We start from the raw sequence: 21,944 nt of genomic DNA on the forward strand, positions 1-21,944 counted from the left end.
AAAGAAAAGCAGCATGTAAAAAAACACAGCAATCTAGAAGCTACATAAAACAATAAAAACATTAGAATGAACAGATGAATAAAACACACCATTAAGCAGAAGATTACAGCCGTATTCTGTTAAATAAAACACTTTTTTAAGATTTCATATTTTTCCACATTTATTCCTATTGCATATTGACTTTTTCCCATCCAACAACAAAAATGCAGAAAAATCCATCCCAAGCAGCCCAGAGCAAAGATCTGAGAGAACCAGGCAAAATAAACATAACAGAGAATCAGATACTGGTCCAGTTACAGACTAAAAAACTTTATATATATACATATATGTGTATCACCGTGATGCAGGGCTGAAGGAAGGATGGCAAACAGGTTCATATGCAACAGATCTGATGGTTTTTTATTAGTTTAATATAAAAACGTGAGAATAATGGATATGATCTGAAATTAAACTGGTTTATTTTGGGTCATTAAGGTTTAGGAAACTGGAGAATAACTTTGATTTTTGCACATTTTGATGATGGTTTCACTGTTGGTGACGGATGTTTTTTATGCCCTGTGAAATTAAGTTGACTTAGACTGAGCACAAAAAAAGAAATGTTTTGCTTAAAAAGATAAAAATTGTATCGAATTATAAAGGTTCAGATCAGATTTATAGGCAACATTGGATGCAAAGACCTAAAGTTAAGCAATAATTGTCTCAGGTTTTATTAAAATATTCCTCCCCCCTCAAAAAAAATCATTAGTGAGCAGTTTTACCTGCCAGATCTCGGCTAATTACCATTTGGCTCCACACTTGTATCGATATTTGTCATTTTCTTCTCTGAAAGAAAGAAAATGATCCCATCTAATGGAAAACTTTTAGCCCCAGCAGAGCAGGAGACGGAGGATAAACTCTGCGTTTGACCAATGAGCTTTTTGTCCACGGAAAATAAAACAAGGTCCATCTAAAGAGACAAGCCAGCAGCAGGCTTGCTGAAATCCATCACCGGTGTCACAGTGAGAAACAAGTGGAATTTGTCATTGACATCAGACACATCATTTATACAGAAATGTCAGCGTCGCATTCGCATAATGATGGAAACAACAACGCTGAGGGCTCTGGGCCTCGCACTCTGATGGCTGTGTGCAAACGTCACCAATAATGTGTCTTTAGTCTAGACATGTCAGGGCTCTGTGGGATCTATATCCACGCCTTTTTGTCAGTGCCTTCAATCTTCCCTGTTGCTCAGGAGCTAAGTGCAAGAGATTAATAAGTGGATTTGTAATGCACAACCTCAGGTTTGACACTATAAGTCATCGGCTGTTTATCGCTCAGGCTTTCTGAGTAGATTGAAAAATGGCAGATGTGGAGTTAAGTTAGTCAGCCGGGCCTCCCGCCCCCTCTCTGTCTCTCTCGTTGTGCAGGACCAGGAGGTACAGTACGCCGCCGCAGCAGCAGCTAATGAGCAGCTTGTGTCTTTTCTGTTTGTTTCCCTCCGGCAGACAGATGACGTGACGCAAACAGAGGGTTCTCAGCAGCTCCAGCTCCAGCACTCAGACTCTTCAGAGAAGCAGCAGCCAAAAAGGTTACATGTCTCCAACATTCCCTTCCGCTTCCGGGACCCAGATTTGAGGCAAATGTTCGGGGTGAGTAGCTCCAGGAAACTTATTTCTACTGGCACAGCAGCAACACTCACACACTAACCCTGTTTCCACTGATTATATAATTAGGCATTTTGACATTCTGAAAATAAATTTGCTGAATGGAAACATGGCAATTTTGAAAAGACTCGTTCAACAAAAACTTTTGGCGCTAGATTTTTTGGCAGTATTGAAATTGCAATGGAAACACTTTGTGTCACATCACACAAGTTATTTTTCATTTTATTTTATTTTCCATTCAACCAGGTGGGTTATTAGGAAGTAACTGGAACAAAGATCCAGCAGCCCACTTTACCAAAAATAACATGTTTTATGTTGAAATCATAAGACATTAAAAACAATAGAGACATAAAATCTTCATCTGAAGCCTGTGAACGTTTCAGACATTTTAAAAATACCTTTTAAAGTTCCTTCCAGTCTGCAGCATCATGCAAAGATAATTCTCCACATTTTGATTTCAGTGAGCGTGACGTGTTGATCGGAATACGTGACAGTCACATGATCAGCAACCAGGAAGGAGATGACAGGAAGTAGTTGAAGGATGATGAGGTTTATTTTTTAACGACTTATCAAACGTATCCACGTGATTTTAATTCTGTTTCCGCAAATTGTTTTATTTTTTTCCACAAAGTTTTGCGCACATTTATAATGGAAACGCAGCCAGTGACTCGACTGATTCAGCTGTTCGCAGGATGTTCCAGTTCGCTACGTCTCCACTAACAGGAAATGATCGCACCGTCTAGAAAATACAGGAAAGCACAAACAGTAACTGGAGGCTTTGCTGCAGCTGTCATCTAGTTAATGCATTGATTACTGTGTTGTCTGGGGAGAAAAGAGTGGCTTGGAAGATTTCGCAGGTGATAAACAGCTCAATCAGTCACAATCAGCTCCTGAACTCTGTGGGTCAGACACGAGGGAGGCGGCGGCTGAGCGATGAAACCTGCCGCCGATCCCCAACCCGTCCGCCGTTAGCGGCTCGCGTCCGATCCAGTTTGAACACCCGGATCTGACGGATCTTCATCGTCTCCCGGCCAATTAATGCGCCGGCTCAGCGGCTCACCTTTGTGTCTCGCACAAGCTTCGATACGAAGCCAACCGGATTCAATAACAATAATGGATCTGAAAGGAGACGATGGCCAAAAATGTACTTCAAATGTTAGGCGCTAATTGGACCATTAGCAGCCAGAGGCGTTAATTTTAGCCGTTATGAAGACAACACTGAGCTGATGATATTAATTACCAGAGAGCCCTAGCTGTGGCTTTATAAATTGCACACAACATGGCTGCTTTCTCTCTCTGATTGTTGGCTTTATTGTTCCCAGCTCTGGTGCAGGTCGTGTGGAATCCAAATCACCGGCGTAATTAGCTCGGAGGCTTTGTGTGCCTGGCCGCTGCATGCAGATATATGATGGAAAATTGATTGCAGCCCACCCAGCCTCCCTCAATCACATGTTGCCCTCTCCTTCCCGTTGCTCGCTGGTTGGCGAGGTGGAGGATTGTGGGATTGATTGTCTTGGTTGGAGCTTGGCGTAGAGATAGCAGGTCCGCTCCACCCTCTGACACGGCCTCCACAATGGGGCCTTTGTGTGATCAGTGTGTGCAAAGCCTCATTCCTGCAGCTCTAATGGCTTCTGGAGCGCCACCGGCTCAATACGCCATTACCGCTACGCATGAGTGAAGCCCACAGACAGGAAGACGGAGGAGGCGCCGCGCGGGCTCCCAGGAACCCGGAACGAGACGGGAGGGCCCGGGATGCCCCCCGCACGCTGCCGGGTTGGGGGACCTGTGAGCCTTTAACGAGGCGCTGAATGAAGGTCTCATTAGGGCATCCACAGCGGACGCTAATCAGTAATTAGAAACTGTGATCTCTGAGAGCTGGTAAGTGCGCGGGAAATGAAAACACTCCAGCGAGCGCCGCGCGGAGCCCACGCTGCGCCGCTCGAGGGTGCCCTCATTTGTGAGCGCCGCTTTTTCAGCAGCGCGTCTCTGGGTGGGTGTGAGGGCTCTCACAGCGTTCCCCAGAGCAATCAGACCCCACTGTCACGCTGACTGCTGCGCCCCCAACACGCAGGCCACTGCCACCTCATTACGGCGCTCTGAGCAGCGCTGAGACGTTCAGGATAATCAAAGGTGGATCCTGTTTGGCTTGAAAAGGCTGCAGGTCCACAGCTGAGAGGAAAATCTCTCTCAGTTTACAACCTCGGCTCATTAACCGGAAAAAACAGAAACATGCAAACGCTTTGACAAGAAAGTGCTGAATTGATCGTATCATCATTTACCATGATTTTGATGCAGTTATTTATTTGGATCAGCAAACATTGAATAAAAAACATTTATTACAAAATCAGTTACACTATAATATTACTAGGCGATTCTCAGTAAGCAATAAATCAATTAATCGCATGATAAATTAAAACAAACTCAATAATTTCCATTTGCATGTTTTATTGTTTTTATCTTTCTACCAAAAACTGGATGATAAAAGTCTTCAGTTTGTGGTTTTGTTTACAGACTTCATAATTAATTTAATTTATTGTTTGTGTTGTTTTATTTATTTTGGATGTTTAAAATGTCTTCCAGTTCCAGTGTTGAATAGAGTTGAAAGTTTATTGATCTTTCAGAATCTGTTGTTGCATTTTATGCCATTATTTTTATACTAGTTGAAAATGGTCTGAAAACAACAATGTTATCATTTATCACAATTTATTGTCCAACACAGTTTGTTATTATGACAGACCTAAATATAACACAGCATTCTGATTCTGAACTATTGCAACATTTTATATAGTAAATAATTAAGCAGGGTTCTTTTAAATGCTCCTGCATTTATTTAAAAATACCAATAAATCTGATAAAATCCAGTAACTGTGTGTCTTTATTTAAAGAAACAGATTATAAATGGAAATGTTTGTTTGTGGGGCTGTAACTGCTGTGACAGTAGCAGACATGAAGTTACCTGTAGAAGAAGGAATAAATAGCTCTTGTTACTTTTACCGTTATCACAATATTCCCACAGATTACCGTGATAAAGGTTGAAGTTTGTACCACTCACACCTGGTATAAAGTCCTTGAAAGTCTCTGCAGTTTTTTAGTAAAGTGGAAACTAATATTCTGTCTAAAACCCTAAAATTGGAAAGTGATCATTGTGTCGAAGTCATTTCAGAGACGTGGGATCTGGACTCTTCTGCTCTAAAGTCATCTCATCACGTTGAGGCACCAGGCTGGACGAGCTGAAGTGTTGAATTAGATTCTTCTCCAACTTGTTCATGTCAGTTCAGCCTTAGTTTCTATTTGTTCAAGTCGAGTTCAGTCGGTTGTGGCTCACCTGGTTGGCGCTCTCAGCCAGCGAGTTTACAAAAGTTGGAAACGGCTTTGAAACTGATCCAAAACTTCTGCTGATTTGATCAAATCACCAACTTTACCTAAATTCACGTCACATGATTTTTACCTGTCCTAAACGACAAACCCCCTGAAACCAGAGCAAACGGAAAATGTACAGAAGTTTAGATGCTAACCAGTTTTTCCATATATGCTTGGCTACCTGATGGTTTATTTATTCCATGTTTACTAACAATTAGACACATACCTTCTCCATAATGACTGTATTTTACTAAGCCTACTTATGAAGTAAATGAATATTAACCATCTTGTATTCACTACAAGTCTGATGGCCAGTTTGTTTGCCTCCTCTGTTCTTACTGTGAAATCAACTAAATAAATGTGATATTAAACGACCAATTGTCTTTGGACAGTTGGAGATCAGCCTTAACCCACATAGTGCTGAGCTTTAAACAGAAATGAGCCGAAAACGGACGTCATTTATCCAACTTGGCGATAAATCTGCACTTACCTATGATAGACGCAAACAAAAGCTAACCAGCTAGCAAAGATATGTTAACAGCTGGGCAGCAGCAGCCTCAAATGTCTCAGGTCACAGAACAAAATGAAGACGTCTGTTTCCAAGTCAAACGTCAGAAAAGTCCAGTGAGAAAAGATGCAACATTTATGAGAATGTACAAGATTAAATACTCCTGCCACAACAAACTTTAAGGCAAACTTACATTTAAATAAATGTAAAACATTTTAGGGTCTTAATTTTAGAAACAAAGGTAAGAGTTTTAAGGGTTTTTGAGCTGGTTTGCTCCTTTTCATGTGAGAAAACCATCTGAGCACGAAGCCGTGTTTAGCTAGTCGCTCACAAACCAGGGAAGTTTCAACAGGCTCAAATTCAGAGGTTTGTCTAATACACATTAAGTTACCACCAGATTTTAAGAGAAAAGAAGGTTAAGTGGATATTTATATTGTATTTAAGCTTTTAATGTGACCAGGAAGGTAATTTACCTCAATGTAATAAATACTTATTATTCCTAATAGCTCAATGAGTTACTGATCTGTGTAATTAAAAAGGTGAAGGTATTAAAATTGGGGATTTTTGTTGTTAAATTTGTGTTTTGCTCTCAGACCAGTCAGGTGTGTAAGAGACTTTCCAAATCATAACATTTTGCTACATTGCTGTCAGAAGACATTATGAATGAAGACAATAATAACTTACCATGAAAATGTTTGAAACGTTCTTGGACTTTAAAAGTGTCGGTGAGTTTTTTCTTTCTTTCAGTTGTGGTCGGTGATCACTGTCCTGTTTTCTGCTCAGTTCCAACATTTTTACAGTGAAGTTTTAAACTTTTTCAGAGATAAAAGCCAAAATGAACTAAAGCAGACAGTTTCAATTCACTATTTTTTTTCTTACTGTTATTAAAAATATCTCATGATGGTATTCTACATTTTACAGTACAATGTAGACTAAAATATAACAAAATGTTTTAAAATGTCTCTCATGCAGCCTAAACACCAGACGGTTCTGAGAAAACAAAAAAACCCACTAGTTTAACAAAAAAACTTTTATTTTAATTACACAGATCAATAAGTTATTGAGGAATAATAATCATTACATTGAAACAATCCAAACAAAACGCCAAATTAAGAACAGGAAGTTACAAAGAAAACGTTCTCAAGTTTTCTGTCATTTAGTTTCTAACTAACCTGAAACAAGAAGCGGTTAGTCTGATTGTCTTTTTATTGTTTGAAAATATCTGGTTTCAATTGTAACAACAGAGATGAGTCGCTTTGCACAGGTTTTGGGAGAATCCATCATTAGATTGCACTTTATTACAAAACTGCACTTTGAATATTAAGCACTTTATCAACTGAAATTCAAGCCTTTTGAAGGACTTGAAGCACCTGTATGAACCGTGTCTGCATCGACGCATGGAAGTGCAGATTAAAAGCTGCGAGGAAGCTGGTGTGAACGTGTGAGCGTTTAGATGTTGGGTGATAAATGGACTGAAACGTGAGGAAGCGCCGGTGTGGTCGCTGAACTTAAAGCTGCTCTGTGGATGGATGGAGCTGCAGTCCCACGCTGTAGATGACATCAGTCTCTCCCTCTGGAGACTCCTCCCATTGAAGCTATTGTTTATCGCTGCTGCTGATGCAGCTGTTTATCCCTGTGTGTGTGTGTGTGTGTGTGTGGGTGGGGATAGGAGTGAGATCAGTGGTGAGCAGCGAACAGTCCCCAGCGCCATGTGGAAATCCACAAAGACGACTTCCTCTGAAACTAATTAATCGACGCCACAAGCCCATTACACTCGGTTAAAACAATTAGCATCTGCACGTAGCGTGGGGGAAGCATTGTCTTCTCGGGCGAGAAAGGGGGCGTCACGCTGGGATATAAATGCCTGCGCTCCCTGTTTGAGTCAGTGGAGCCGAGCGCCGCAGCAGACAGATGTGCGGACAGGAGCGGAGATGCGGTGCGTCGCCCTTAAAAGGAGCAGGAAGCAGAAGTTTTTCTGCTCCGCAAGCCCACTCCACTGTCTGCAGCCGGATAATAGCCAGCTCCTCCTAACCCCCTATTAGCGGCTCAGTCAAACGATCCATCCATTCCCATTGAGCGCCGACCACATGGAAGGCCCATTTCTTCCCTGTTGTGCTGAAATGAAGGCGATGCGGACCGCTTGACAGGGTAATTACTTTTAATGAAATAATACGGCCATTGTAGACAGCAATTAAAAGTCGCACTCGCTCCACTCATTAGAGGAACTTACAGTTTACTTTCATTCCTCTGTTTTCTAATGATCCGAAGGCAGGCCTGTTAAATCGAAAGGCTGGAGCGCGGTAACCCCCGGGGACGGGCCCTGAGGTTCTGCTGGCCGCACAAACACAAAACAGAGCGGACCGGGGAGGAGGCGGGAGGCAGCAGGAAGTTTTTCCAGGGTGATGACATCAAAACGGCGTCGGAAATAAACAAACTCTGATCAGAAACGCTGCGAAATTATCAAAGATCAAGCATTTCTACAAACGTCTCGTTTCACTGATACGAATCCAGACGCGTTAAAGGAGCAGCAGCAGCAGCGATGAGTTCTCGCCAACAACCTTCAACAACTGTTTGCTCAGCTAACAAATGCAAATTGACCACCATTTCCCCACAAAAGTAACATTTCCATATCGCCTTAATGGTTTTTCTCTCTCCAGCCTTCCTCCTCATGAATTCACAGCCAGCCAAGCTTTCTAACTCCATCTCTGCTCTTCTGTCTTTCTTTTCTCTCCGCAGCAATTTGGAAAGATTTTAGATGTGGAGATTATCTTTAATGAGCGAGGATCCAAGGTAAGTGAACTAGAACGCCAGCTGCTTCATTACCATGTACTTCTTCTGTTTCCTAATGATGGCATTAGTGTGGTGTGTACATTGGCGAAGAGTAGCCGTCTCTAAGCCCGGTCCTGCAGAGCCGAATTCAGCCGGCCCCTCGCTCTCCGGCTCCCTCCCTCCCTCTTGTTTTGTTGTCTGTTGCAGCTCTCACACAAGTTGTGAATCATTAGTCCTGTCAATCAATTTATTATTGAGCTGTTTCACATTTCGCCTAATCCACCAGCAAGCTGCAGGTCCTCCAGCAGATGGGAAGGAGCCTGCTCCAAACCTGACCATTCATTCAGATGGCTTCATGGTATTCAGATTCAGATATTCACTTTGTGAGGAAACGTAGGATTTAAAACATCCAGCTGACGAGAAGATCCATGAGAACCAGATGAGATTTTAAAAGAACTGAAAATGGATTCAAAGGTTTGAGCAAAGACCTGAAACCTTCATGACCTGGTCGTAATGTTTTGCTTAGTCTGGGAGCATAAAATGTTTCAGAAATGAAACTGGAACCAATGATTCAGGGTGTTCAAAGTGGGGTTTGTGGGCCATTTGTGGCCCCTGTCTACAATTCCAGAATGAATTTGAAAGATGTTACAAGTGAAATAATCTGAAACTAGTCCTTTTTAATCTGGATTATTTACTAAAAACAAGCTCATTTATCTTGCTTGTAATTTAGTTTTCTTATTTTTCAGTGCACCAAGACAGTTTGCACTACAAACTAGATCAAAAATAATTGCTAATATTTTTATGTTATACATTTTATTCAACTCAAATCTGCTTTTAATTGCTGTATTAGCATTTGTCTAAATATAACAAGTGTTTTCAAATGACGTATATAGATCATGTTTTTATTGCTATAAAGAGAGAAAATATTTTTTACATTTTCATCAGAGCCCAAAACTATCAGCACATTCAGCATTTAGCTTTCAATTAACGATTAAATTAAAATAGTTCATGCTTAGTTTATTATTGAGTTTGTGGGGAAAAAAATCTACATTTTTGGTGATTTTAGATTTTAAAAAAGGGATTTTTGTTCCTTTAACAATGGTGGGTGAAGTTGAGGCTACACTCACACAGCATCTCTCGATGCTCACTTCTGATTTTTTGCTGAAATCCAATATTTTTTGCGCAGTCGTTCATGCTACTAATTAAATGCGACTGCAGTCAGACTTCTGTGAACGGCTTACGTCCCAAAAGCGACCCGCATGTGCAGAAGAAGAACGTAGATGTCCCGCCGCAGCGCTCCGTTTACGGCAGTAATAATGGCCGCCGTCGTCTATGACTGGATAAAGTCAGAGCCGACAGAATCATCACCAAATCAGAACAAGAGTAAAAAAAACAATGAAGTCCAGCTAACAGCAGCAGCCTGTTGACTGCAGCTTCTGTACACAGGTCAGTCTGGATGTGGAGTCAGACAAATCCATCCTCAGCAGTCGTTTAGTCCAGATTAACAGCGTCTGGCTTCTTCTGCTGCAGAACCATGATGCACATCTCACATCAATGACATAAAATTTGGATTTGGCTCAATAAGATATGATTGAATGGAAGATTTTTCTCTGGTGAAAAATTTAATTGGACCGTTCAGGCTGCTATGAAAAAGTGTGATGTAGGTTGTAAAAAATACAAACAGATTTGGATCTTCTGATGAGCTTTAGCATTTTGCTAACGGTAGTAAGTTGCTTCAGTTGTCATGGTTGTCCTGTGGTTGAAAAATGTAATTCCCTCTGGGATTAATAAAGTTTTCTTTGATTGAACTGAATTGAAACTGGTGTGATCTGAACCCTGTAGAGAATCTATAAACTGTTGTCATAGCAACCTAGACTTCCTGAACACCTGAGGCTGATCTCCGTGCTACACCGCATTGATGCAGTAATTTATGCGAAAGGAGTCCAGACCAAGAACTGATACTGTTCAGTAGGGACACATTTCTGGATTAAGATCATTCTTTTTAATATTCTAATTTTCTGTTGGCTATAATCATCCACAAATAAATTCCTAAATCTACATATTTAGATTTAGTGACTCAAATTAACTTTTTAATGATATTTTAATTTATTTAAGTGTGCCTGAATAAATGGAGTGACCAGCTTCAAGCAATCGTTACACAACCAAATAAATATAATTTATCAATATTGAATATATCTAGGCTGTTCCACACAAATAGGACATCATGTGTCCATATGTTGAATAAATTAATTTAAAGGAGCCACATGAAGGATGAAGTTGGCCTTATTTTGCATTTCTTCTGGTAATAAATAAAAAAAATCCAATAATAAGACCAAAACTAACAATGTGCGACTACCTTTCTCAGCACTTTCTGGCTGCCCCTCTTTATGCGGCGCTCGGCCCCGCGCTCGCTGGTTCCCACCCCGGTTGTTAGTCTTCATAAAAAGGTCACAAATATGCAGATTTATTTAAATAAGAAGCAGCTCAGCATTTTTCCCCAAACATGGAGCTGCTGTAGTTTTAAGTAAACAAAGCTCCAACTGGGAGGCGAAGTGTCGGGCAATACGTCCATCACGCACTTTAAAACTCATCCAAAATAAGCGCCCGGTGACCGAACTTAACCCCGACACGGATCGCATCAATCCCTAACGCTGTCTGGGCAGGAGAGGCAGGAAAAATGGCTGCTGCAGCGAGGCGTAGCTGCGGTATCAGTCAGGACAGGTGAAGCCTGCGGCGGCGTGAACGGCCCAGCGCGGCTCATCCAGCTGTTCCTTTAATGGAGTGTAGAAGCTCCACGGCTCTCCATTCATAACGCCGACAGCTGAGTCACGAATACTATCGATTCCCATTCATAGCTGGGAGCTACTGGGAGCTACTGGGAACTACTGGGAGCCACTGGGGGCCGCTGGGAGCTACTGGGAGCTGCTGGGAGCTACTGGGGGCCACTGGGGGCCACTGGGAGCTACTGGGGGCTGCTGGGAGCTACTGGGGGCCACTGGGAGCCACTGGGAGCTGCTGGGAGCTGCTGGGGGCTGCTGGGAGCCGCTGGGGGCTGCTGGGAGTTACTGGGAGTTACTGGGAGCTGCTGGGAGCCACTGGGAGCTGCTGGGAGCTACTGCTCTGGCGTTGGGGCGCGTGGAGGGTCCAGGAAGCAGCCGCCGCCCCAACGCCGCTGCCGCGCTCAGCCTCTTCTGCCAGACAAGATGGAGCACCGGATAAACCTGCCTCCTCCGCCGTAACAAGCATTTATTGTTTGTGCCCCACAAAGCCATTACCCATGATGCCTCTCTCCGTCGCGCGCTCTCTGTGCTATATAATGAACCTATCAGGCCATTAATAAATAATCTATTTCCTATGAAGCTTTGGCAATTTGCATTCAATATGTTTGTCTCCTTTGAAAAATGGCGCCTCCACTCTCTCCTCTTGTAAGCTAATTATTTGGCGTGATAAAAAAACGGAGTCGGGTGAGTGTCCAAAGGATTAATTTTGCCCTCAATTCTTCTTTTTTCCTGAATTTATTTCTTTATCTGCGTCCCCCCGCGGACAGGTCCCGTGTTATTTATGCCAGCGGCCGGGATCCTGGATGCTCGCCGTCTCTCACATGTATTACATCCTCCAGCAATTATCAGGCAGCAATGGCCATGCTCCCTGCAAACCGCCATGCGTATATATAGAAACTACAGGAATGGGACTTGTTTGGCCAGAATGTCTTAATGGCTCAGGTCCAGGATCCCAGTCCACATAACTCAGCGAAGTGACAAACCCCCCCAGAGGAGGGGGGAGGGGGCCTTTATTCTTACTTTCTGTTAAGATGTTGAACCTTTAAGATCAGGTTTCACACTGCAAAAACACAAAAGTATTTTTGGTCTAGTTTCTGGTACAAGTATCTTAATACACTTTAAATATGAAAAAACTAACTTAAAAATAACTTCTCAGTAAGATATAGGAGTTTGTTTTAACTCAAATCCTTAATATTGATTTAAAGTGTTAATTAGGCAGATTTTCTCTCTAAGAAGACATTTTACCTATACTGTAAGTGAAATAATCTGCCTTTTTAAATCAATGTCAAGTCATTATTGACTTAAAACAAACAACTATATCTTTCTGAAAAATTACTTTAAGATAGATTTGTCTTATTTGAAGTGTAATGAGATATTTGCACTAGAAATTAAATCAAAAATAATTGGTAAGATTTTGTGTTCTTGCAGTGAGAAATCCTCTTTTGCTCCCTCAAACGAAGGGGAACACAGAGAAAACAAAATCTTACCAAGTATTTTTGTTTAGTTTATTGTTAAAATATTTGAGTACATTTGAAATAAAACAGAACTAACTTTAAAGTAACTTTTTCAGCTTGTTCTAATTCAGTTACTAAAATCAGTCTTTCACTTTGATTTTATATAAGTACTAGTTCCACTGGCCTTTTCATCAATGCTAAGGAATTTCTTGTGAAAATAACTTTGTAGACTTGAAATAAGACAAAACTAACTCACAAGTAACTTTTCAGTAAGTTATTTTTCAGTAAATTATTAGCTTGTTTTGAGCTAATAATTTCATAAAACTGATAAAAGAAGTTTAGTTTGGCAAATATTCCCACTTATAACCAGGCATTTTCCTTATAATCTGCCAGTGGAACTTGTACTTTTTAATCAAAATTAAGGAATTGTTGACTCTATCTTGCTGGAAAGTTACTTGTAAGTTTATTTAGTCTAATTTTAAAAGTACTAAGGTATTGGCACTGGAAGCTAAACCAAGGGTACTTGGTGAAATTGTGTTTTTGCAGTGATGCAATAGGAGCGAGTTGTGCCGATAATTAAAGCGCCATCATGGCAGCCAGCCATGTTTTGCATTCGCTGGCTCCTGACTCGCCCGTGCCACGGCAGCTGTGGCGTTTAATTGGGTAAAGCGGGCAGGTCTGCTGGCGTTGCTGTGTGAGGTCGTGTCACCGTTCTCGGATCTCTGTTTGCTGTTTCCTGACGCCTCACTAACTGCCTCTAATTAATCTGGCTGCTTACAACTCGACTCCGCCGCCGCTGCTGCTCACCTTCTCCTGTCTTCTTACCTCTCTCCCTTCTCTTCTCCCTTTGTGTGTCCTTTCTTCCTCCACCTGTGGCGACCGCGCCGCTCTCAGGGCTTTGGGTTTGTAACTTTTGAAACAAGCACAGACGCCGATCGTGCGCGAGAGAAACTAAACGGTACAATCGTAGAGGGACGCAAAATCGAGGTGCTTCCACTTTTTCCCACATTTTCTCCTTTCCTGCCTGCTGTGTGCTCAGTTTACCAACTAATCCAAGCATTAGCATGTGGCTGCTGTGTGTGTGTGTGAGTGTGTGTGGATGTGGTTGCATGCATGCATAATGGTGCGTGTAATTTGTTCTCAGTAGAACGTGGGATCCATACATGTCCAGCTGGACGAGCCGCTGTCCATCATCACCTGACAGCAGAATGAATGCATGCCATCATCAGATCTGAACCTTCATTTCCTGCGTTTCATGTTTTCTGCTTTAATTCTGCTTTTGTTTACAAAGTCGCTCCTGTCAGGTTGACGGGGGAAACTCAGAGCGCAGGCTGGAGTTCCTCCGTTTCTTTGGCATATATTTGGGTTTGCAACCAATTAGTGAAACTGGAAGATGCTCGTTTTTGCTCAGACATGTAGGCTAATGATGCATGCTCTCATCTTTTTTTTCTTTAAAGCAGCAGAAATATTTCTGATGGAAACAACAATTTGCTGTATTTTCTTCTTCTGTTGCTTTTTTGTGCCACTGAAATGTTTCAGATCATCAAGCTAATGTTAAAATCAAATCAAATAACTCAAAAAATGCACTTTAAATGATTATTTCTTTAAATTAAGTTGTTAAAACCAGCATGGCTCTGTGTGGAAAAGTAAACGCTCACTTGATTAATAAATAAAGAACCACATTTTAAAGAAAGTCAGACCTGATTACTGCCTAAAATGGATAAATGAGCCTCAGATGTAAAGAAATTTAAGGTTTATGAAGTCATTTCTGAGGCACAGTGATAAATAAGACTGAAGCGATTTATCGATTATGGAAATAATTGTCAGCAAATCAATTAATTGTTAACTGGAATAAACTGAATTTTAAAAAGCATTTTCTGAAAGATCAACACAATGAAAGCAGTAATTAGACCAAAACTGTTCAAAAATACATCTTGCATTCAAAAACAGTTTTTTTCTACAGTTTTACCTTCACCTGATTCAATTTCTGTAAATAGATCAATTAAATAATCAGCTGATCAGTGTGAAACTATTAGAAAATGAAACCTGCAGCCGTTTGCTTTGCTGCTTCAGGATTTACTTTGTCGTAATCGACAGAACCATGAATCCTGCTCTCCTTTGGAGTGGCCTAATCAAAGTGCAGACTTAGAAATCCCCCAGTGTGACTGAATTAAAACAATTCTCCAAAGCGGAGTGATGTAAAAAAGCTCACTAAAACCAAGAATTCACATCTAAACATTTAAACTCTGGTTTCTGTTAAATTTGTCTGATAATCTGAAACAGAATTGATTCAAAAAGCACAAAAAGATTTTATTTTATTTTGAGAATGTCTTTCTTTCCTTTGGTTTGCTGCTTGCTTGTGGCCCTCCTGAATGTTTGGTTGTGTTGTTGGCGTCTAACCCCACAACGTTTTTCCTGCCATGCCAGGTGAACAACGCAACCGCACGAGTGATGACAAACAAAAAGGTGGCCAACCCTTACACAAACGGTGAGTCACCACATTTACTGTTTAAACCTTTCAAATTTATCTACGTACATTTAAACTAGTTATGTTAATTAAAAATCTAAACTGACAGCGTTATCCACTATTTGTTCCAGGAGAGCATCAATAATTAGCATTAATTTTAAAAAGTTCTGGTTCTACTGGGAGAATATTTCACTCATAACTTCAGAAAAATGTAAAATAATCTGCCAGTGGAACAAGCACTTTTTCATCAATATTAAGGAATTACTGATTTGCTGAAAAGTTACTTTTAAGTTAGTTTTGTCTTATTTGCACTAAGATATTTAAATCAAAAACACATGGTAAGGTTTTGCATTTTTGCAGTGTGTGCCGATAAATGACTTACATCTCAAATCTCTACGTCAGAATCATCCTGAAGAAAAATGTTTCAGATGGGAATGTTTGTGTTTGTAGGCAAAGCTTCCAAAAACTGCACTCAGGTAACAGTAGCAGTATTTAATATATTTCTATTCAAGTAAAAACGTTTACTCAAGTACTGAGTAACTGATCAAATGATCAGTTATTTAATATTTAAAGATTACATCATCAGATGGATCCAAGTATAAAGCTGGTATTTCAGGTAGAAAATTATGGTAAAATATCAAAATCTGGCAAAAGAAAATGTTTAAAGTCAATAAAAAACTCAAAACTTTAACAAAAGCTGAAGGTGTCTGTCGGGTGAATTTTTGTTTTTCATTCAGCAGAAATTTTACTCAAGAGTAGAGATACTTCAAAATAAAATTACTCGTAAAAGTGAAAAGTAAATTTTCTATTAAAAAAACAGTTACTGAAGTAAATGTAGGTGAGTAAACGCAGCGCTGGCTGCGGTGAAAGCTGTGCCGTAACGTCAGCTAAAAGAAGAAGAAATAACTCGTTTTTAATGTCATTTCTAAGCTGTGTTGTTGTGTCTGCAGGCTGGAAGCTGAACCCGGTAGTAGGAGCCGTGTACGGTCCTGAACTGTATGCCGGTAAGACTGTTTGCTTATTTCCCCCAGTGCCTTTCCGCCGCTATCAGCCGCAGCCAATCCCGATCTGACCCCCTGAATTCCTACAATCGGGTTCATCCTGAAGCGACTGAACATGAAATTCCCCGTGAATCAAAGTGAATCTGAGCGCGGCGCCGATAAGCAGTGGATGATCCGAGCCGCTCCGAGTGGCTGAGGGAGCCTGAGCCATTGTTTGCGCAGTGTGCAACTGTAAAGCTGCAGGAAAAGAAGAGAAAAAAAATGATTTCAAGAGCAAGCGCCCCTGCAACTGTTATCAGATTGTGGAGGCTGCTGCTGTGGATGGATTTGCCAAGTGCGCCAGATTGACTTTTACAGAGCTAACCGAATAAGGGAGATTGAGTGAGAGATATTGTTGGCACCCACCCTGTCGAAGGCCGCTATTCCTTCTGGTCTCAGTAATGGAGGAGCGAGATGAGCTCAGTGGGGTTTTCCCTATCTCTCCCTGCCTCGACATGCCAGCTTTATTGCTGTATGTTATATGAACCCTTTGCATTTTAATGAGGGGGAAATGGTACTATTTCATTTGGAAGAAGTGCTGAGCACATCGCGCCACTTTAACGGCTTTCCTTTCTGCTCATTAGACTAAAATCTGTTCATTCCCGGGACAGCTTTACGGCGAACCTCTAAATAACTGTCCATGACAGAAAGCAGTCATCTATCATTTTTATTTCAGCTCCAACCCCTCACCCTGCCTCCCACTCACCTCCCCCCCCACCGCACTCCTTTCGTTTCGACATCTTCCTCTGATAATTATTTGCACACACACACACACGCACACAGGCTCCTTTTACGGCCTCACGCTCATTCATCTGGACGCGATCGGGAAGAATTTTCCCAAACCGAAATGTGAGCGTCATATAAGCGAGCGTTCACGTTCCCGGCCTACATGCAGCTCCACCACCTGCCCCGCTTTCAGACTCTCAGACCAAAGCATCGCAGCATACAGAAATAGATAACCTATGTAGAACACAGACACTAATACATGTCTCCTCTTCCATGCACGCTTCCTCTATTTTCCTCACACACACACACACACACACACTTCCCAAATCATCTCATAAATCAGAGGGAGTGTGGTCCACCACTCCAGGCAGGGGAAGCAGGAGGGGCTGCGTGATTTATTGGCTGCTAATTTTTCAAGTCGTCTTGACATGGCGCTGGAGTTTGCCAAGCCTAAACGACAACATATGCTTGCCAGCTGGGAAGATGGGAAACATAAATAAGAGATACATTTTTGAAACAAAATGTGTGAAAAACTGCTTCCTTTTTGTTAAAAAAAACAAGACTTGAGATCTTACGGTGTTTCCTCTTTCAGGAAAAAAAACCAAAAACAACAAAAAAACCCAATCATGTTGCAGAATTTTCCCAAAATCGTCTCAGTTATAGTTAATATAGTTTCGGTGGGAGTAAAATGGGATATAAAGGCGATTAATCACTGTTTATCAGTCCTCATTTCTGTGCAGGAGATCAGTGAAATTGGGAGCCATAAATCCTGGCTCGGTGACAGCACACTTCGTCTCCATTCGTCCTGGCGCTACAGGTTTATTGTCCTCAAAACCCATTCAGGAGAATGACGGATGAGAGCCTCACGCCGGCTCCCCGCTCTTAACCTCTTCCAGGGTAGATTGGCTCCTCCTCCCGGTTGGGGAGGGCGGCTGGCGGGGTCTGCGGCATCGGCCCCTGGCTCCACTTCCTCCTCCAACTGAGGGCTCCCAATTAAACGAAGAGAGCTGGCAATAAAAGTTAGCGCTGGCACAAATGATGGTGTGCAGTAGCTGGTAGGCAAACAATAGCTGTGCTTACCTTTCTCCTGTTTTAATGTGCACTAATGTGATTTTAAACTACATAATTTATGCAGAATGGACTCAAACGGCCATGCAGGAACACATGGGTGTGGTGCTGGAAGTGGCAGCAGCGTGAGCGGCTTCTCTGTTAATGGAAATGATTAATTAGACGAGCGTTACACGGTTTCATATTAGTTTAGATTTTTCTGTTCATCAAAACAAACCAGATGCAGGTGTTGGAGTTGAGTTAAAACGGAAAAGAAACGATTAAGAGAAATCCTCGGAGGCGGATGTGCGTGTTGCACTGTTTAGCTTGTTGCCATGTAATTGGCAAACTTTTCTTCATTACTGGCGCTGGAGGCTTTGGGCGCCGCAGACAGCTGTCACTTAGAGGCGCCGTCGTATGGCCGCCCCCTCAGGCTACCACTCACACGCTCTTCTCTGCAGCTAATTCCAACAGAGACAGCAGATGAGTGGCTTTTCACTCACCAATTCATATCTTCACTTACTAAGGTGGAGTTTTCTTGAGGACTGGTGGAAATCCAGCAGCTGTGTAAATGACAGAAAAGAAAGGCTAATTGCCGTCTTAATATATGTAGACAGATCCTCTCATTGTTGGAGTGTACTTTAGGGGGATAATTAAGCTCCAGACTCTTGATTAGATTAAGCTGTTTTTGGTCCCCGGTGCGTGGATTAAACGCTGGTGTATCTGAGCAGGAAGTATTAGAGAGCTCAACCTTGTGGAAAATCAGATCTTTCTTTATGGGAGCCGGTTACGACCCCATCATTGGCACAGAGCGGGATTACCCCGGGTCCGACTGGCTCTGCAGGTATTGAGCTCCTCTCAGGTTGACACGGATGACATATGAGGTGCAGCGTGACCCCGCCGCCCTCCAGCACATAACTCATATTTTCCCCGGCGCCCCTCCTGGAAAAGGTGTTTGACTTTGGTGGCTGGAGCCGGCGTGTGCTCCTGCTCGCCGCGCCTGTTGTTGCTTTTCACGCGCCTACCAAGGTGTGACAGTGTCTTTGATTTATGGGTTATTATTGAAGCAGTGTAGCCTATCGCCAACTCATTATGAGTTTACATTCACATACATCACCGCATGCAGATTGCATACAAATTTTCAAAAAAGAAAGGAAGACGCATAATTTATTTTTCTTTGGAGGAAACACCTTAGAACGAGGGTGTATGTGCCCTTTAGCGACTGCATTTTCTGACGTCCACTGCTCCCAAAAAAAAGACTAATTTAAATGTCAAGGTCAGCACTATAAATCACTTTTGGGGGAAAAGGGGCACCGGTTGGTGCAGCAGCAGTAAACAAAGTGGCCTGCATGTTAGTGGGTGGGTGCAACGCTGGGCGTCACCTGGCCAAATGAGATGCAAACTTTGAATGTGTGTCTGGACCCACTAATGGAGCATGATGTTAATGGTGGAAGACATTAAACCTGGCTCTGCGTGTTTTTAAAAGCACCACTAATCTGTCTCCTTGTCAGCTTTATTGAAGCAGCGGGGCCGGACTGCAGCGTTGTTCATTACGGTGCCCAGTGGTTGCAACCAGCTGCGTGGTTAACGCCACAAACACTGAGCGCGCACCGACGCTTCCTTCTGATTGGATCCATGCTATTAACCGGCCAACGAGTTCGTACCCTCCGATCGGAGGCGCTCTGCCATGAATTCACTCAAAACTCGTCACGGAAACGAGGAAAGAAGAAAAATTGGGTTTCTGCAGGCTTCAGCAACTCCAATTTGAGTTTTTTAAAACCTTTTGGCTAATATGTCCAGATTTATTTATGTTAACTAAAATGCTACTTTTTATTCTCTTAATGAATAACTGTCATAATTTAGCTCAAAGATCATTCAGGAGAAAATTGTATATTGGACTCACTTGACTGATAGCTATTTACACCGTCAATGCGCCCTCTAGTGGATCCTTATTATAATAGTAATATTATAATCACATCTTTATGAGCTTGAAGATGTTATCAGACTGTAACCCAATGTGTTCATGGGAAACAATAATTTATTACTCAATCTTTCTCATGTTTGATTGTTGTACGCTGACACATAGATCAGTCCAGGGAAATGCAGTTAAATAGTTTTTGTCTTTACAAAAAGAAAAAAGAAATAAAACCACCGTCTGGAAGAATCTCTTTTAGCTCACATGAAAATTAGCTGTGCTTCCAGCAGAGATTGTGCAGCCACAACCAATATGAGTTAAATTTAAGAACTGTATCATGACAGAAAAGTACTAAATAAAACTGCATATGTTATGTAGCAGTTTCCTATTTTTGCACAGAATGAATCAAAGTCCGTATGGATTAGCAACAGAACTGAGCCAATGGCGAAGACAAACATCCAGCAAACAGCGACCAATTACAGATGCAACAAAGCTAGTTATCCAGGTACGACTTTACCGAATGTAGTGTAATAAAAGAAAGTTTTATACAAACAAGATAAATTTAAAACAAAAAGTAAGCAAAGAACAGTAAAGCATAATTACACATTCCAAGGAGCTTATTTTTTACACCCCTCCCCTTACATCAGTTTTTATGTTAGCCTAGTTATAACTCTCTTATATTCATATCTGTGACTGGAACAACCCATTCAGATGTGCATTGTGAGGAAGAATCAATCATTTTTAAGGAAGTATTGGCCTCAACTGCCCGAATCCCCAGAACTGAGTGGAAGAGTCTGTGTGCGACTCAAACGTTTGGCTAAACAAAAAGTCCTTCAAGAAAAATAAACTACATATGAGAGTAAATAGTCTTAAATTAGTGTATTTAAGGATAACTTACTTTTTAAGACTTTTTAATTTTAGATACAGCTTGAATAAGTTGAGGCGAGGATGACGATGGGGTGTTTCCAGAGGATGAAGGATAATGGTGCTGACTGTTTTTTGATGGACTCGGTTCAGGAGGTGTGTGAGGGAATTACAATTGCAGGAAGAGTGGAGCCCAAGTTAATCATGTCTGCAGATCAGTGTGTTTGTATGCACCTCTGCAGGCTGTAATCAGACAGCCTCCGGACTGATTGAAGGTTAAACGGAGACCTGAAGTTCCCATTAGCTGTCCTCTAATCTTGCCTTGGCCATTTTCTCACATCTGCCTTCGCTTTTCACCCCGAGAGATCAGCTGATTGTCGGATCATCCAGTCAGGTTGTCCTGGAATTGCTCCTCTTCAATTTAAACCCATCGGGTCCAAACTGTGCGAAAGCTGTGGAGCGAAACTAGTGGTGCGGCATCCATTAGCCGCCCGGACGCCAAGGCTGGCGAAGAACGGCAAATGTGGATCCTTGCTGAGTGCGACACAAAGCAGCGAGCTGGGGAAGGGGAGATGCTCGATGAGGCGCACCTAGAAAAGATTAAATCTATTGTTTCCTTGTCTTCCACATAATGCATTCTGTCATAGAGAGAGCAGAGCCACACGTCCCTCTCTAATGTATTCTGTCATAAGGTAAGCAATGCCAAGTGGAGGCTTTTCTCTGAAAGTCGTTTTCTCTCCGCAGTAACAGGGTTTCCCTACCCTGCCACAGGCGCTACGGTGGCCTACAGGGGTGCCCACTTGCGGGGACGGGGACGAGCCGTGTACAACACGTTCCGCACAGCTCCGCCTCCGCCACCCATCCCTGCTTACGGAGCGTGAGTCTCTACTCTCTAAACCTCTGAACACATCCACCAGCACTCCACACAGTAACCTCAATTCACAAATAGAAAGATTCACCTCAAGTAATCAAATTCATCATGTTAAAATGTGACAATATAGGTCCATTAAACACAGAGCAATGCATTTTAAAGGAGTAGTATTATGTATTATTCATAATACACTCCATACATGAAGTGCTGCTTTGATTCTTTCATGCATGTTTGAGAAATCCTGTAATCTCCATGGCAACCATTCAGCTGCTAAAACGCCTGGATGGACCTAGCCCCGCCTTGAAGACGCAGCTCCTCCCCCACTCAGCTCCTTCAGACTAGCCAGCAGCAATTAGCAAACGCCTGGTGGGCATTAAATCCCAAAATAAAATTTCTTTCAAGTCACATTTGGTGTATATAGCATTTTTATAACTGGAGGTAACATAGTTACTTAATTATGCTACAAAATGGCACTGTCTGTGGAAAACACATAATACCAC

At 42.0% G+C, this 21,944-nt stretch overlaps 1 protein-coding gene across 2 annotated transcripts in view; it reads left to right on the forward strand.

Moving 5' to 3' along the window:
* Window positions 1-1,453: 1,453 nt before the first annotated feature.
* LOC106936058 (RNA binding protein fox-1 homolog 3) overlaps window positions 1,454-21,944 on the forward strand; it is a 44,832-nt gene continuing 24,341 nt past the window's right edge. The window contains exons 1-6 of one of the 2 annotated variants that reach the window (XM_015016839.1): window positions 1,454-1,628; window positions 8,248-8,301; window positions 13,409-13,501; window positions 14,942-15,002; window positions 15,932-15,985; window positions 21,318-21,450. In XM_015016839.1, coding sequence (XP_014872325.1) covers window positions 1,620-1,628; window positions 8,248-8,301; window positions 13,409-13,501; window positions 14,942-15,002; window positions 15,932-15,985; window positions 21,318-21,450 — 404 coding nt within the window. In that variant the 5' untranslated portion in view covers window positions 1,454-1,619. The remainder of the gene's footprint in view (window positions 1,629-8,247; window positions 8,302-13,408; window positions 13,502-14,941; window positions 15,003-15,931; window positions 15,986-21,317; window positions 21,451-21,944) is intronic. The other variant, XM_015016837.1, reaches the window with a different exon arrangement.

This window comes from Poecilia latipinna, unplaced genomic scaffold (genome assembly GCF_001443285.1).
Source record: "Poecilia latipinna isolate Pla-1442-1.1 unplaced genomic scaffold, P_latipinna-1.0 Scaffold2070, whole genome shotgun sequence".
Taxonomy (NCBI): domain Eukaryota; kingdom Metazoa; phylum Chordata; class Actinopteri; order Cyprinodontiformes; family Poeciliidae; genus Poecilia; species Poecilia latipinna.